Here is an 18,080-nt window from a genome sequence, read left to right on the forward strand (position 1 = left end):
CTGCCACTTGTTTCTCCCTCCTTCGCATCTCTCCCCTCGAGCAGTCTCTTCTCGCCGTGTACTGGTCTAAATGGCACGTGGAGATGTCATTACCAACATCATGTTTGCACTTTTCTCGTTACACCGTCCGCATTCAGTTAAGACTCCACATTTTTCGGCTACCCACTGCCATGCAATTTGGAGGAGTGGTCAGAATTCAGGAGTTGGCACGTTCCTATGGTGATGACCTAATTCTTTACCTGCACCTCACACACCATAAGAATAGAGATACTTAAACATGGCAAATGCTTGATGGCTATACACTTTTCCAAGATTTCCATGGGCATTGCCATAATGCCTTCTGGGCTGTTGAGCCTGTGCTCGAAAAGCACTAGGGACAGTGCAGTATGTGCACTTTACATCCACATGCAAAAATCCAGAGAGGTGTTCTCACACCCTGACAAACCAAAAGACCCAAAACTTGTTGCAAAATGTACAAACTTTATTTTGCATGTAAATACGTAATGTATCAAAACATTATGAAAGCTAGCATTAAAAATGTGCCTTGAAAATTGGAGGCAGACGTTAGTATGCTTAAATAGGTGAGATGGAATGTACATGGTACAAAAATGGCACCTTTGTCTGGTGGACTTTCACGGTATAAAAAAAGTGCACTCTAAGAGAGCAAGTGTGAAAATGTCATTAGAACATGCTACTTGTATGGTTTTGAAGCTTTGTGAAGATCAACTCCACTTGGACGGACACCTTTCATGCAATTATCAGTGCACAGAGAAGATTTAGAACAATACTGTGTTCACTCAGTTTCCACTGTGGGCTCTCAAAAAGGCATTGTACTGTGCCTTTTAAATGCAACTTGACAGCACACTTTAATTGAGCAAGCTATTCCTTGCAACATGAAATTTTCCAGCATGAGCTCTTTGTTGCAAAATGGTGTCAGTGTACAAACACCCTTCTCTGACCCGTTGAAACAAGGCACAAGTGTTCACATCCTCCTCTGCCAAGCCATACTACAGGCAGAAAAACAACTTCTTGACTTTGGAACTTCTTAAAATTGAAAAAGTGCTAGGTTGAACAAATCATCTGAAACGTTTGAGATTTACAAAATGGCCTCACAGCATAAAAGTCAACCATTTGCACTCGGAGAGTATGAAATGTGAAGCTGGCGCATGACGATAGCTGCAGGTATGTGGTTCCTACTGTGATCACAAGCTGTTCTACAATAAGCTTGGCTGTCAGCGTTGTTCCAAGGTATACTGCAAAGCATAAGGTAACCTCTTAGCAAAGTTTGAAATATTACATACTATTAATCAAGGCAGCTAGACGCCACCAGTACACACAGCAATAACTGCAATATTGTTCAAGCCTACAAACACTATCAAAGCTACCGAAACATTTAATACAAAAATTAAACTTGAGACAATATTATGTATGCAACTACCTTGCACAAGCAAAGGCCACTGTAAAGCACCAATATCTCAAGCCATGGCTGGTATAATGTAATGACCTCTTCTTTTCTTATCCCCTGCTCACGGCTAGCCAATCCTGGCGATAATGCAGGCACTGCACTGCTTGGACCATACGAAAAGGAATAGAATCATTACATTATCCTAGCCCATTGATAAAAGGGCAGTTTTTGACACTGCACCTAAATACATAGCTGCGTTGACCTTAAAATGCGATTGCTGCCCGATGACTGACGACTTGTAGGTGGCAGTGATATCAGTAGAGCATGATGACACCCTCAGGATTTTTGGGTGTGATGTGTTTGGGCTTCTTCCAGCCCCATGGCTGCAAACTGGCCACCACCAATATGCAAACATTAAGTGAAAAGAGCACAAGGGCTACCACTAAAAAATAAAAGCTGTAGCCCAGCGATGCCCGCCCTTCAGAAGTCCACTTGTCATTCTGCTCATCCTGAGTCATAACGTTGTGGCTCAGCTTGAGGTAGAACTGCACCACCCAGGAAATGATCGCTACCAGGCAAAACAGACCTGCAAGGTGTGGTGGAACCATCATCCAAACTGAGTAGACTGCAAAGAAAAAGCTTTTTCTAGCATCCTAAAAATGACCACATCCTGTGTCAACTATGATTCACTTACCCAACCACAGAGACTCTACAACACCTTTTACCAAACCCATGGAATGTGTTAACCACTTAAGGTAGTGTCTGCACACCACAATAGTGCAGCAAAAGCACTGATAAAGATTATATTTCAAACGTCTTGCATCCATCATTAAAAACTTCTGATTGGAACCCACTGTGGTAGCTTGGTGGCTTTGGCGTTGCACTGCTAAGCATGCTAAAAGACATGTTTTTTGCCGCAATTGAACACTCACAAAAGGAAGACACAAAGACAACACAGGCGGCACTTCCAACTGATTTATTTTGGGCTGTGACCCAAGAATATATATATACATACACGCATGCGCTGGCTGTTCACAGATCTACGTTACCCAGCGGTCAAACAATCTAGTTTCTGATTTATAGAGCATAGATGTATCACTAATGCAATTTGTTCCTTTCTTCTTTATATAGTAGGCTTCCATCAGCTCACGTGCTGTTTGAAATCTACTTCTGCCAAAAATCCTAATCTCAGAAAACCGTGGTTTGCACATGCAGGCCTTGCAGTGCGCACGCAAGTGTGCCACACCATCTTTCATTAGATTTAGTTCGTGTTCCCTGGCTCGTTCACTTATGCAACGTCCAGTCTGTCCTGTATAGGACTTGCCGCACTCAAGGGGAATTTCGTACACCACGCCTGTAGCACATCTCCCGTAGGACGTGCTATGCTTCTTGCCACAGCCTTGCGAACCGGTTTTGTGAGTGTTCAATTGCGGCAAAAAACATGTCTTTTAGCAAGCACCAACTAGGCCAACAAGCAGTACTGCTAAGCATGAGGTCGCAGGATCAAATAACGGCTGGTGTGGCTGCAGTAGCGCCATGTATCATGTGCATGGCACACGGGCACCCAATCCGGAGTCCTCCACTCCGGATTCCTCCACTCCGAAACCCCACAATTTAATTTTTTAACTTCTGATTGGACCTGTGCTGCAAGTTTTTAGTAATATGTGTAAAGTGCTTTAGGCGAGTGCTTGTTCTCCGCAACAGTATGTCGTCAAGTGGCAGGTTTTCCCAATGTTTTATATCAGGCATATTTTTCAAGAAGCTGAAAGGTGCTTTCCAAGTACACTATTTGTGAAACAGTTGTTCCCACATCTGACAATCCTGTAAAAAGTCCACATTCAGTGACTCACAAAACTTGCTCATTCATTCACAGTTATTCGTCTGTTCTGCAGCTGTACACTTTTCATAATTCTGAAGATGCAAGAAATGTGGAAAAACTAAGCCTTCAACGGACATAATTAAATGGTGCCTGAAGGGGGGTGAAAAGGAATCTCCTGACAAATCTTTTCCAAGGAAAAGTTCTTGAACCTGCCTTACACAAGTGGAGCTATGGGCAATCAAATGCTACTTTAACGAAGGCCTGCAGGCCCTTTTATCTGAGAAGCCACTCCCTGCTCGCAGAGACGTCAAGGCTATGTTTACGCATCAGACATAGCCATCAGCACTTTGAATTTGGGGATTCTCGCAAAAGCGGAATGTCCAAAACCACCACTGGAAATGCGCTGTGTAAGACGAGTTGTGCTTTAAGAATTTCGTACTCTGTTACAAAATTATGGCTTTGCATATGCTCACTGCCGACTGGCCACCCATACTTCTGCCAAACAGGTCTGCCTTAAGCGAAAAATATTTCACAACAAAAAATGATGCCATTTGCATATTTTCACACATGTGCACGAGCACTTGTGCCCACTGCAACTTGGCTGCCATGGCAATGATTCAATACCACTACTTCGTGCTCAGTAGCAGAATATTATAGGCCTAACAATGAACCTCTGCAGCAGGTGGAATTTGTGATTAGGACTGGCCCTTTGCAGGTATATTGCCGGAAACGCTGCTACTGTTTTCAGCCTCATTCGAAACAACATGAATTTGTTATTGGGGGGGGGGGGGGGAAAGAAGCTCACAGACGGTAAATTAATGAACGTGGAGCAAACTACTTCCTCTAGATGTAATGCAATTGAAATTTGCAATCACGTGAATGTTCCTTTTTCTTACTATAACCACAATTACACTTTCTTGCAACTTGTGATGTAGTCTTACACCATTTCATTTTCTTTATTTAAGCTTACATGGATTGCATAAGTACATTCAGAGAAAAGATTCTTGTTGGGCTAGAGGCATGGTTTTTAGTGCCAGAATTGAAAGCAAGTGAGAGAAGAGATGAAAGTCCAAGTGCAACCCTTTGCCTTTCAATTGTAGCACTAAATACCATGCCTCTACAGTCACAACCTATGCAGGTAGTAAGAACTTGTAGATCAGGAAAACCAGATAGCTTAGGCTCGCCACCTGATACCATTCAACACATACGCTATTGTATAGCACCAAACACTCATTAATTAGGAAGCATCTGACCACACAGCTGTTAAGTTTGTACTAAATGCATCGGCGGAGTGTGTGTCACTATTATTGCACGACTCAGAAAAAAAATGGTAAGAACGCAGTTTGTTTTTCTTTCCTCAAAATTTTCTGTCTTGCTTTCGTGGGCAAATGAGTGCAGTGAGCAGTAGTTTCATTTTTATTCAGTGAGTGGCGCCATGACATGGGACAGCACACCAATTTTGTCAATGGAAACCACTGACACACAGAATAAAGGGCACTTTGAATGTGCCCCACATGCTAGTGTCAAACTTGAGTGATGCGCAACTACCACACAATCCAACTCACTGATGACCTCAAGTGTTAAAAGTGCACTTGTACAGATGAAGACGTTTGTGTTACTGCCGCAAGGAGCTTGTCAATCTGAAGCCCTTTTGTTCGAGTTCTTTTAAAGGGCCTCTCACCAGGTCTGGCCATTTTGAGCTGACAAGCGCAGAGCATACATTGCGCGATAATGATCATGTCTGCAAAGTATTACATTGCTGCACGATGTAACATTACATTGCTACACTGTGTTTAGTCTTTCACACATCATCATACTTTGCTCAGATTTCGAAGGCGTCACACCACATCACAAAACTTGCTGCCACTCATCTGAAGCAACAATTCCTTTTGTTTAACTTCAGAGCATATGCACACATAATCTGATGACCACACAAAATGGCAGGAAGATCTTGAAACTGAACAAAATTTAAGCATTTGTGTGTGTGCACTTTTTTTCCAAGATTATGAAAACAGTTTTGGCGCAGGCAAATTACCCAAATTTTGCCTATATCCAGCAGGTTTCCCTCCTTAGCACAACTACTGTGGCAGTCCCATCAATGTTAGTTGTATAGCAGTGCTATCAGAAACAAGCATTTAAACGTTGCTTGTTGACAGCAGTACTGTAACTCGCATTATACATAGCAAGTGGAGGAAGCAGCATGCTACTGTTTCATGATGCCAACTGTTCCATCTCACGGCACAAGCATTAGGCTACTGTGAAAGAAAAAAATGGCAGGTGTCCTACATGGCTGAGCACTAATACGCTTGAATTCAGGAGCATGTGCACTTCTGAGCTCAAGCGTGGCTGTGGTCTGGCTGGGCAAACACAGATGCTGAACATGCACATTGTTTAATGGAACCCTAAGCAGCTTGCATTAATTTTTTTACCACCACAGTTAAACGGTCACAATGCCTCCTGGTCCGTGCTCGTTCCCTGGAACCCCATGCAATACAACCGCAGTAAAACAAATTTCACAGTAATCCTGCAGAAGAGGGGTTCTCAAGCATGTTGGTTCCAGGGAACACTGTTAAGCTCCATGAAGAACTTTCTGTGGGCCTAGTTGGTGCATACCTGACAAATTTTGAATGCGCAAAAAAGACCCGGCACAAAAAAAAAAGGTCAAACACAGGACAGGTGCTACTTTCAACTGTTTATTTCACAACATCATTACGAAATATATACGAGAAAGACATGTGCAGAAGAGTTTATGGAAAAAAACAAGAATATATGTATTTATGCATTTATTATACAGATATTTTTCTTATCTCGCATTTTTTTTTTTCTACTAACACTTCTGCGCATGTGCTTTTCTTATATATATTTCATGACGACATTGTGGAATAAACAGTTGAAAGTAGTGCCTTTCCAGTGTTTAACCTTCCTTTCGTGCCATGTCTTTTTATTGCTTTACAAATCCGGCACGCTCCATAAAGTGCTAAGAAACCCCTCCCCCACCACACACACACACACACACACACTATTAGAGAGGCTAGGCATAGCACAATATGCGTTTGGGGCCCACAGCAATGTTTGGCAGGCTATTTTGAAGGTAATGTACAACACACATGGTCCTTTGGACAGGGTGCAATCGTTGTGAGCCAAGACAGCATCGCAACCAAGGTATGCCGTGAAAAAGAAGTTTTCGGCTCTTATCGCACAGGGACCCATAACATTTAACCACAAGAGATATTAGAATTACCGTAGTGCCGACTCTACTATGTTTATGATAAAATCTTGTTAATTCGGATTTCGCAGGGCTGAAAAAGAAAACGTCCAGATTATCTGTATGTCCAATTACTGAGGGCGCCAAGAAAAACAAATGCTTACTACGTCAATATGATTTTAATTATCGAATGAATCAGCAAATGCTTCCTCTATTATTCACAAGATCAGTGTGGAAGCTGCAATTCTCGTCATCTCGTGATTGATTAGCACTCGCAGCAGCGAAGGCCTCACGACTTCCTTCGCAGTGCGCGTCTTCCTCATAGACACTCTTTTCACTACCGCGCACCCCACATCCTGATTATTTCTACAGCGAAAGCTGTATATGACTAACCTTCCATAGTTTCTTTTTGTCATTCAGCAACAGAAACGGAATTAGCAATTTCTAACAAACCCATACACAATGCATTTCATTGTTTGCTTTGTGTGTGATCACGTACAAGTGCGGTGCGGCGGCGCAGGTGTCAAAATGCGGAACGGATTAGAATGCTTGCTGTGAACAATAGCGTGCCGTCAAGGTTATCGCAGTATATAAGGAGGAGAGGTATCGGCACTAAAACCAGCTGCATTATCGATGGGGCGAACACGTATAATTCATACACCCGAAGAGCATGTATAGGAGGAGCGTCGGAGGAAACAGCAACGAGAATGTAAATGGCGCAGGCACGTAACGACCACCGACAAAGAATGTTCCCACGATGCTGAACGGAAACGACAATCACGGGCCTCGGCAACCGTTCCACTCTGTGAAGTTGAAATGGCAGCGAAAGCGCTTTGCTTTTCGTGTGAGAGCTTTGACTGTCATCAGCTTTCGTGGCCATTCCCTCTTCACAGAGTGGAATGCTTGTCATTTTTTTTCGCCAGTCGCCAACATCACGATGGCAGACAACTGTTGCCAACAAGTCATCCGTCCATCACAATATAGCCGGTACTCTTCATCTTTGACACCTTTGCAATGAGTCAAAGCGAAATTACTGTTAGTCGCAACCTAGCAGAAGAAACCGCAGCCACTAATGACGCGATCATGGTCAACAACCTTGAGGTTTTGAAGGCAGGCAGTAGACGAATGCACCTAGTCAAAACGAAGCTACCGTTTGCTGCAGCAAGTGCAGACGAAACCAGGGTCGCTTATTAACGTGATTATGGATGGCAACTACGCACTTATGAAGGCACGCAGCCAGCCGCCAATGCGGTGTTATAGGCCGTGATAAACACAAGGGCTTTACGGGCACAATTCGGCAGGAAGTGTTCCGTTGTTGTCAATCACGCATCACGTACGAGTTCCGCAGATTACCATGGAGTTTTGGTTAAACGCTAGCTGTTTGTGCTCGTTTGCATTGTGTATTAGCAGTGCTCCGTGCTCGTCGAACTACCGTACTAGTACCAACCAAGTTGCACTGCTCTGTGGATTTTCTTATTTTAATTATGATTCCTCTTGCATATACATACGCGTAGTCAGCGGATGGATGGATGCTATGAGCATCCTCTGAAACGAGGTGGTAGGTTGTGCCGCCAAGCTCTCGTTATTACTGGCCTGATGACAATGATGATGATGGTGAATTGTGGCTAATCCCTTTATAACGGGCAAGTGCCCTAGTCGGAAAAAAATAATATATACATGGCGATAAAAATGTGGGGAGGGAAGGAAAAAAGACAGAAAAAGAAAAGGGGGGGGGGCAGAGAGGACCGACCCCCAGGCCTTTTGTACACACAGCCTGACCTGGTGCAAAGACATTGATGTTGAGACACTGGATTTCATTTGTTCCCCTCAGAATTGGTCACTCTGTGCTGCTGCCAAGTCATATGGCACCACTGGGCCAGTTTGTCATTTATTACGTGCACTGCATTAGATACCACTGCACCCTTATCCTGCACTCCATTCTCGCTCCCAAATCCCAGTGCTAGCAGAAATGTGGTGCCCTCTGTATGTTGTGCGTATAAACCGGCATACCGGAGGACTAGGTGTGCAGGATTTCCTCCTGCAGAACGCATGTACAGTCGAACCCAGCTATATCGAACTCGCAAGAAAAAACGCCTATCAGTTCGATATAGAGCATAATTCGATATAAGCCTGCTAAATAATTGGATGTCATAAAAGCACATATCATTTATAAAATCACTTTATTGATGAAACTAGCTGAGCTTCGTATGAAATAGTCCTGCAGTTTCTTCTGCTTGAGCAATTTCGCTGCCTGCGACGCACGCATTTCTCCACATTGTCTAAGGAGTCGGAGCAGCTGAGGCCGCAACCTTCCGCATTCGCGCAGAAGCACCGGACTAGTGCGGGCGCACCAATCACTTCAGAGGATGTGGGCAAAGGACCGTCGTTGCTTTCCTCATTGTACCCACTTTCACTTGTGCTCGGTACGATGTCGGCAATCTTCGTTTTTGGGCTCTCCGTGGTCATGATACCATCATTTGCACTGACAAACTCATCCACCGTTGATTCGTCAACAGCTTCCGGAAATTCTGACAGCTCGCTCCAAACTTCGGCATACCTGCAAAAGCTTCGTCGCACTCATCAGAATTTACAGTCATCACCTAGCATGCGGAAGCCGGCACGCACGGCTGAAGCAATTTCGAATGAACCACTCGTACACGGCCGCACGTACACGTCGGGCGCCACAGGCACCGGTTTGAGAGTTTGGCCGCTTTAACCCTAATATCCCCCTTATTCTTCCAAGATCGTGCTGAGAGTGTCCCTCGGAATCTGGCATGCTGCGGGGACATCTGACTTCTCTCTGTGTTCGACTCGATTTATGATTTCGAGCTTATCGACGAAAGGCGAATTCTGCCGCTTCATCACGGCAACACTGCAGGAGAAGGCCCACAAGGTGCAAACACAATGCACCATAAAAACAGCAAGAGAACTCGGACCTTCGCATCTTGCACAACGAGGGCACAAGAGCCCCTGATTGGCTGTCTGAGCAAGCGCTGCGGGCAGACCAGGATCATCTTTTGCAGGGGTGTGTCGACGGCTTGTCCGAGGCAGCGCGGTCACGATAGGTAGAGCGGTTGGATGGAGCCGCGCCGCCGCGAGGGAAAGCCAACTTCTGGGGGCACTTTTCCGTCACTTGACGTTCGATGTATCGGGAGTCGCTGTTATATTTGTTCGATATACGCATAATTTTTGCTATATATACTCATTGTAACTATACCGTGTCCAGAAATTGTTCGATATATAAAATAACTTGATATAAATGGGTTCGATATAGTCGGGTTCGACTGTAATACATATGTGGTCAACAGATGGGTCGAAATGGCATCTGTACACAAGCGTGCGCAGTGCTCCTGCTCGTGCTTCAAAGAGGAGCACACTGCCATTGCTGTTATCGTACAGCTCCTCCATTTAAATGTTGGTCTTGCGAGTGTTGTATATCTGCAAGGTAGATTTCACCACCACTGCATTCCGCCACCTCTTCAGACACCTGTGTCTTTACGGCCACTGTCCACTTTGACTGCCGGTCCTCACATACTGGTTTCGCAAGAAATACATATTTGCGGCGCAGAAAGTGAACCTACTTGGACAACTGGGTTTGTCAGCCTGTAATGCAGGTGTATCTAAAGACATGCCTGTGCCATCGTGTGTCGTCCTTGAGGTGCAGACGTCCTTCGTAGGACAGCTTGCTCCTTGCTTCACGCGCCTCGTACGTGGACCAACCGGGATCACCCTGAATGGCTTCAATTGCAACGCACTCATTACAGCCAAGATTCACACACCCCACTTCTCGCTGCCATTGCTCCAACCACTCTCTAGTTTTTGCTGCGAGGCGGGGACAGCTGAATTTGCGAAAGTCGGGTCAGGAATATGCACATATTTCCAAGTGTCTCAGATAATCAGGAAATGGTTACACCCCCACAGGGTTTTTCGACATAGAACCTTTGCTGCTCTCTGCAATATTTTGGGCAGGTTCTCCTTGTAAGTCACCAGGAAGTCACTTATCGTGCTGAACACCACACTGAGATACCGATATTCCGTAGTCCTCTGTATTAGTTCACCTCCAGGTAGGTATATGTTGGTCTGAGACCACCAGCACAACAGATTTTTTGGCATTAAAGCTAGGGTCGAGGTGGTGTAGGCAGGTCGCAGAGAGTGTGGCCAGCTGTTGAAGGTATTTTGGGCTCTCCGTTAGGAGGACTATGTCATCAGCATAAAGTAAACCTGGCAGCTTCCAAGTCATGGGGGTTCCGTGGTGGGGCCTGAAGGAAAAGTCGCCTCCAGCTGCTATAAGCATGCACGTTAGCGGCACCAATCTACAAACAGGAGAAATGCACATGGTGGCAAGTCATGGCCTCCGAGAAGTGCAAAAGCTTAGGCACCCTGCCGCTTTTGGAGGCTGGGTGGCTACAAGCTGCTGGTGGACTTATTGCGCAGTTGGCGCGTTTCTGTTACATACTGTGATGTGCTTTTTGACATTTTGGCATGGGTAATAGAGGTTCCTTGGATAGAGTGCACCTGTGCTCGCCGTCTTAGCCACTTGGCAAGCACAAAACCAGGGTATTTCTCAGTGGCTCGCAGAACCCACTTTGAGAACCCATGCCTCTCTTGCTACCCAAGAATCAGAATAATGATAATAAAATCAAATCAGTGGAAAGTCTTTAAAAGGACACGTGAAATTAATATTAAGCTTTAATAGAAAATAACTGCCATAGCAAAATGGCCACTCTTACCATGACAGGAGGCATGGTAAGCCAGAAAAAAGATAAAAGAACGAAAGACATGTCATGCATTTTTGAATTTGTCTACTTAAGCCATTACTTCATTTCATATTTAGCATGCAATATTGTAGAAGCTACACAAGAAGTTCGGTCAGTAAAATGTATCACTCGGCTTGTTTCGTGGCCAAATGGTTTGACATACAGCTCTGAATTAAAAGGCCATGGAGTCGACAGTGTGCCTGAAGGTTTTTCATATTTTTTTGGACAATTGAATGTTTACCTCGGATGAACTTAGCGCTGCGTTTTTTTCAGTGCCATGTCAGATCTGCAAGATTAGACATGATACTGCAAATCGGGTGCAGCTATCAGCCACTCCAAGCTTCACTGCACACCAACAGTGTATGCTTAGGTGAGCATGTAAGTGAGGCTGATACGATGGGCTGAAAATTAAAACCCAAAATGGAAAAAAACGAAAAGCAAAATGATCTAAAAGCGACTTGGCGTGGAAGCTTGGGCTTGTTGGTGATTCATTGGAAAAAGGACAGAGCGGAAAAAAGACAGACACAAGACAGCAGCACAGTGCGCATGTTGCTCTCTCGTGTCCTTGTATTTTTTTTATGCTGTGTCCTTTTTATAATGATGTAAAAGCATATTAGGAGCTGTATAACACAGTTTATTATGTTTAAGGATTAAGGCTTTCTTTTATTGTTTATTACTGAGCATAAATAAAGAAGCTTCAAATTACTGCTAGCAAGAAAGCACCTGTGTTTTGGTGTCGAATGCAATCACTGCAATATGTCTTGCTCACCTCTACAGCGTTGCACACTATGTATGAAACAGAGTATAATTACTGATCTGTCAAAAAAGTCCTACACTGCATTCAAAAGGAAGCAAAGACTCAATTGGCAAGTTTAAAGAACTTTTCCCAAGCCAGAATGGCCCATGCGTGGGAAAATAAATTGAAATCAGGAATGTCACACTAATGCATTACCCTTTTCCTCCCAAATGAATAAAAATAGAGTTTAATGGAATACTTCCAACGGCACAAAATAATTTAAACGTGCTAAACCATAAGGAACCCCCATATAATAAGATAGAATAGAATGCAGACTCCACTGATAATCGTTTTGTAAAGGATGCACAATAGCACTTCTCCCAGATGTCAGTACTCTGAACTGTACAACGCAATGTCCACAACACATGCATGTAGTGGACATGCCACACGTTCCCTGTCCACCGTTTCCCCCTTAGTCTTTCTATACCAGCAGTTCCAGACACTTCCATCATTTGATTCATTAGCCTTGGCACATTTGCACATAGCAAACAGCAAGTACTCAGCACAGGAGTGCCGGCTGGATCAGATGCCAACTTCCTGCAGCAGTACATCCTTTTGTTCACGACATCTTGCCACAATATTGCTTCATCGCCATTGATGTGTGAGCACTTTGTGTCAGTATTGAAAGGTGACACTCCAATGATTTTCCACTTGTTGGAAGGAGAATAAAAGGAAGGCATGTGCTTGCAAAGCTGTGAAAATGCAAAAAGTTGAAGAGGAGAAAGGCAGAGAGCACAGAGCAAATCCTACATGCGTGACATCAGCATGGCCTCTACAAACAAAAGAAAATGAATCTGCACTCCTGTGTGTCCTACTCCATAGGCTGCCATATTCACAAGACACCAATAAGCTAAACATACGGATGGGACATGAGTAGGCCCACTGTGTTTGCAGTGTCGCAACACATAATGCATGCAGAGTAAAGATGCTCCCATGAGAGATGTGCATTGTGCCTGACTCGTCTTTAATGACATGCATGTGTGCATCTGTGCATTTTTTTTACGATATAACAGGTAGCAATGACACACTATGGTGGCATAACTCACACAAAGAACTCAAACAGCCATTGCATGTCAGACTGAAAAGGCCCAATAGAGTTATCTTGGCATTCAATGTCCATAATCTGACAGAAAGAACACAGCAAGACATATTGAATGTAGAACAAAGCGACTAGCACTGCATTATTATTATTACAGTGATTATAACTCAGCTTGTGAACTACAACTACTCTCACGATCAGAAAATGAGAAAGTACTCAGGCCCAGTGGCCTGAGGCCATAACCACTGGTACTGAGGGAAGGCCCCATATTAAGCACATCCCTGCTGCTAGAACCAGAATAACTGTTCCACAGAAACCAGAACTACTGGCTACTTTACGCTCTGGAACTACAGAGGCGAGAACTATTAGAAGTATTTGTGATAAAAAGAGTTCTGCGTCACTGGCATGATTAGACTTCGCAGTTTTAGAACAGCTTTGATACTCTATGTATGTACATATATTGAGACTTAAGTCAAATGATGTTTGGGTTGACAAGTAAAATAACGCTTAAATACGTTAAACAGCCAATTTCAGCGGATACGTTACAAAGTACGCAACATATCACAAGGCAGCCCTAATTGTTCTCGTTTAAATGAGTTTTTTTTTCTTTTATCGTTTAAAGAAACGAACGGAGAAATAATCGTTCATGGCACCAACCTCCGACAGTATTCCACAGGTACAGGCCAGCCCTTCCCGTGATGGCTTCTACGGGTGTCATCACAGAGTTGACGATCGCAAAAATGCAGCTCACAAGCCCGAAAACAACAGCCAAGGAAATGCCCAGCACAGTCACGAGCCATAGACCGAAGATCATTAGCGTCGGATTCTTCTGCAGCTCTTCTTTAACTGTGCAATGCAAAAAAGAAACGAGATCACGAGCCATTCCGAACGACACAATACAGCACGCCGGCTCTGTGAAAACTAACGAGCAATACACCATGGTTGATGTCAATTAAGAGAATACTACTTGCAAAGTCTCGAGAGTTTTTTTCTGAAAGACGAATGGATAAGGAAATAGGCTTAGTAACTGTCAAAACATACTCACTGCTGAAAGTTGAGTGCCTAGGACCCAGCCCATAATTAAGCGTCTTTTTGCCATGAAATAGTCCAAAAGACACTTCTCCTTTGAACTTCCCTTCGTTTTCAGCTTGTTGTATAGAATTATTGCTCACATAAACTAACATAACTGGCTTCGCCTCGATCCATTCCTGAGTAGCAAGTGACACTGTAAGGAACGCTAAACAGCCGCAGCAAACAAAAAAAGTGAGAAATGTGAACACCCGCTGCACCAGATCCATCACTTCTTGCTTGAATATCACACTTGAACAGTAAATATCAGATCATTCTAAAGCTACCGCAAACTTCCAAGCGACTGAGCAACAGCCAACGAACGTCCATTGCAGCTACGCCATTGTCGAAAAGTTATTCAGCGGAAGTTCAGCAGAAAGCCCCTTGTGACGCACATCCGCAACCGCGCAAAAGGGGGATATAGAAACTCTATGGATACAGAAGTTGGGGATAGCATAGAGTTTCTCTATGGGGGATAGGGCATGGATAAATGGATGGATGTTATGAGCGTCTCCTTTGGAAAGGGACGGTTGATTGCGCCACCAAGCCCTTGCTATTCATCATCATCATCATCATCATCATCATCAGCCTAGTTACGCCCACTGCAGGGCAAAGGCCTCTCCCATACTTCTCCAACTACCCCGGTCATGTACTAATTGTGGCCATGTTGTCCCTGCAAACGTCTTAATGTCATCCGCCCACCTAACTTTCTGCCGCCCCCTGCTACGCATCCCTTCCCTTGGAATCCAGTCCGTAACCCTTAGTGACCATCGGTTATCTTCCCTCCTCATTACATGTCCGGCCCATGCCCATTTCTTTTTCTTGATTTCAACTAAGATATCGTTTACCCGCGTTTGTTGCCTCACCCAATCTGCTCTTTTCTTATCCCTTAATGTCACACCCATCATTCTTCTTTCCATAGCTCGTTGCGTCGTCCTCAATTTCAGCAGAACCCTTTTCGTAAGTCTCCAGGTTTCTGCCCCATATGTGAGTACTGGTAACACACAGTTGTTATACACTTTCCTTTTGAGGGATAGTGGCATCCTGCTGTTCATGATTTGAGAATGCCTGCCAAACGCACCCCAGCCCATTCTTATTCTTCTGGTTATTTCAGCCTCATGATCCGGATCCGTGGTCACTACCTGCCCTAAGTAGATGTAGTCCCTAAATTACCCCTTCCAGTGCTTCGCTACCTATCGTAAACTGCTGTTCTCTTCCGAGCCTGTTAAACAATACTTTAGTTTTCTGCAGATTAATTTTCAGACCCACCCTTCTGCTTTGCCTCTCCAGGTCAGTGAGCATGCATTGCAATTGGTCTCCTGAGTTACTAAGCAAGGCAATATCATCAGCGAATCGCAAGTTGCTAAGGTATTCTCCATCAACTTTTATCCCCAATTCTTCCCACTCCAGGCCTCTGAATACCTCCTGTAAACATGCCGTGAATAGCATTGGAGATATCGTATCTCCCTGTCTGACGCCTTTCTTTATAGGGATCTTGTTGCTCGCTTTATGTAGGACTACGGTGGCTGTGGAGCCGCTATAGATATCTTCCAGTATTTTTACATATGGCTCATCTACACCCTGATTCCGTAATGCCTCCATGACTGCCTTTATTATACTGCCTTTAATGTCCTAAAAAACACTATGAACTATCGCACCCAAATTTTCTGATCCCCTAGTGCGAACTGTGCTTTTGTACGTCTCCGTATTTTGTCGTTTCCCTACTTTTCTTCCACCAATCCTCCAATCGCCTCTTACTAATGCGATCGCTTCCTGTTAACCTTTTTCTTATTTTTTTTTATTGCTCGTGCGTTTAACTGTCAAAACAGCATATCTCTACTTCCTGCTCTCACGAAAAATTGAGCCCCTGGGATTGACAGGCCCTGCTTACATGTGCGGACTCTTGTCTATATCGCATTCTTACGACCGCTTGAAAGAATCAGCTGCACTTCCCCGCTTCACTCCCTTCCTCCGCCCCCTTCTGTGGATAACACACTCTCGTTTTTAAACATATTGACTCTGTCCTCATACTCTATGCACGCACACTTAGCAATTTCGCAGCAGCGTGTTTTCGTCGAGCATCCGTGGCAAATGTTGCCTCTACGATGACAAGTCCCATTGTTGAAACGCTGGCTCGGGAGACATCCCTCCTTGTGCTGATCTTTTCAGAGACTAATGCTAGAAGCGGCCACGTGCAACGCGAGCGGGGTGCAGCTTAACGAAGCGATAGGTAGAGGAGGCGGGCGTGACCAACCGTGAAAGCTTGACTTGCTCCGGTAGGGGAATGGCAAGCGCTGGCGTCGGCGGAGAAACTTGACGTGGGCTTGCCGATAATGCGCAAGCCGTTGGTGACTTCGAAGTACCGAGCTTGCAGCGTTAAAAAAAGGAACTGCTATCAGCCAGATGACGATTACCGTTCGCTCTTAAAACGGTTGCACCCTTTGGGGTGTATATTTGTCCCACAACGATAATCGTCATCTGCCTTGCTTGTGCTTCTTTTCTTGAAAACTCAGTGCTCGTTACTTTCCTGTCGAGAATGCTATGTTACGCTGATAACGCACATGCCGTTTTCGTGACTTGTAAGTACCGGGCTTGCAGCGCTAAAGATAGTAAATGCGGGCAAGCCGGGGGTTCTGTTCGGGACATAGAGATGATTCTGGACCTCCGCCATTTTATTCGAGGTGTGACGTAGGCGCGGCGCGTACAAAATACCGCTGATGGCCCCGTTTTGCTTTCGTAACGTGACGCAAACTTCGTGTTTTGCCTAAGAAACTGAAATGAAGGCACTGGAGCCTAACGTTCGTGATAAAGTAAAACAGTTTTCCTCCTCAGTAAAAATAAGGCAGCGCTAGCTCATTGCGTACGTACGATTATTCCGCCGAAAACGCTACTCGCTTTGGCCGTCTGCTGCGTATAAGCCTTCGTCTGCTTTATAATAATAATAATAATAATATTTGGGGTTTTACGTGCCAAAACCACTTTCTGATTATGAGGCACGCCGTAGTGGAGGACTCCGGAAATTTTGACCACCCGGGGTTCTTTAACGTGCACCTAAATCTAAGCACACGGGTGTTTTCGTATTTCGCCCCCACGTCTGCTTTATTGGATGCGTGTCCCCGGGAAACGGAATGATTCACTGTATATTGGGGCCAAAGCGTTTGTTTTCTACCTTGAGACAACATGCGCGACCTACTAGCGTTGATGAGTGCATGTTCTTGCCCGCGTTATCGTTATCTCGTCAAACGCAAGTGAATCAACCCGACTCGATCGGCTGCAGTCGATCGATATGCGGCCGAATAACACCGATACACTCTTAAAACGGTTGCACCCTTTGGGGTGTGTATTTGTCCCACAACGATAATCGTCATCTGCCTTCCTGGCGTTTCCTTTCTTCTTTCTTAAAAACTCTGGTCTGGCTACTTTCCTGTCGAGAATGCTGCGTCACACTGATAACGCGCATGCCGTTCGTGACTGGGAAGCACCGGGCTCGCAGCGTTAAAGAAAGGAAACGCGGGCAAGACAGATGACGATTATCGTTGTTGGACAAGATACGCCCCAAAGGGTGTAACTTTTTCTAAGAGTGTAGCGTTGTGCGCACCACAGAGTTTGCACCCTTTGGAGTGCCCCTTCTGATAACGCGCGTGCCGTTCGTTACTGGAAAGTTCCGGGCTCGCAGCGTTAAAGAATAGAAACGCATCAAGGCAGATGACGATTATACTCTCTTAGAAAAATTTACGCCCTTTGGGGCGTATCTTGTCCCACAACGATAATCGTCATCTGTCTTGCCCGCGTTTCCTTTCTTTAACGGTGCGAGCCCGGTATTTCCCAGTCACGAACGGCATGCGCGTTATCAGTGTGACGCATCATTCTCGACAGGAAAGTAGCGAGCGCCGAGTTTCAAGAAAGGAAACGCAAGCAAGGCAGATGACGATTATTGTTGTGGGACAAATATACACCCCAAAGGGTGCAACCGTTTTAAGAGCGTATCGTT

The 18,080-nt window shown here is 44.8% G+C and overlaps 1 protein-coding gene across 1 annotated transcript; it reads right to left on the bottom strand.

Moving 5' to 3' along the window:
* Positions 1-460: 460 nt before the first annotated feature.
* Positions 461-14,454, bottom strand: LOC142566105 (clarin-2). The gene is made up of 3 exons (XM_075676888.1): positions 14,067-14,454; positions 13,679-13,867; positions 461-1,991 (listed from the first exon to the last, which is right to left on the bottom strand). Exons 1-3 carry the CDS (start codon positions 14,317-14,319, stop codon positions 1,720-1,722), a joined length of 714 nt encoding a protein of 237 aa, XP_075533003.1. The 5' UTR covers positions 14,320-14,454; the 3' UTR covers positions 461-1,719.
* Between the last annotated feature and the right edge of the window lie 3,626 nt (positions 14,455-18,080).

Source organism: Dermacentor variabilis, unplaced genomic scaffold, assembly GCF_050947875.1.
Source record: "Dermacentor variabilis isolate Ectoservices unplaced genomic scaffold, ASM5094787v1 scaffold_12, whole genome shotgun sequence".
Taxonomy (NCBI): Eukaryota; Metazoa; Arthropoda; class Arachnida; order Ixodida; family Ixodidae; genus Dermacentor; species Dermacentor variabilis.

Coding starts and splice junctions, on each gene's coding strand:
- LOC142566105 (XM_075676888.1), bottom strand. CDS start 14,319: ATGGATCTGGTGCAGCGGGTGTTCACATTTCTCACTTTTTTTGTTTGC. Junction 13,868..14,066: donor TAGGCACTCAACTTTCAGCA/GTGAGTATGTTT, acceptor TGCATTGCACAG/TTAAAGAAGAGCTGCAGAAG. Junction 1,992..13,678: donor CCTGTGGAATACTGTCGGAG/GTTGGTGCCATG, acceptor CACACCTTGCAG/GTCTGTTTTGCCTGGTAGCG.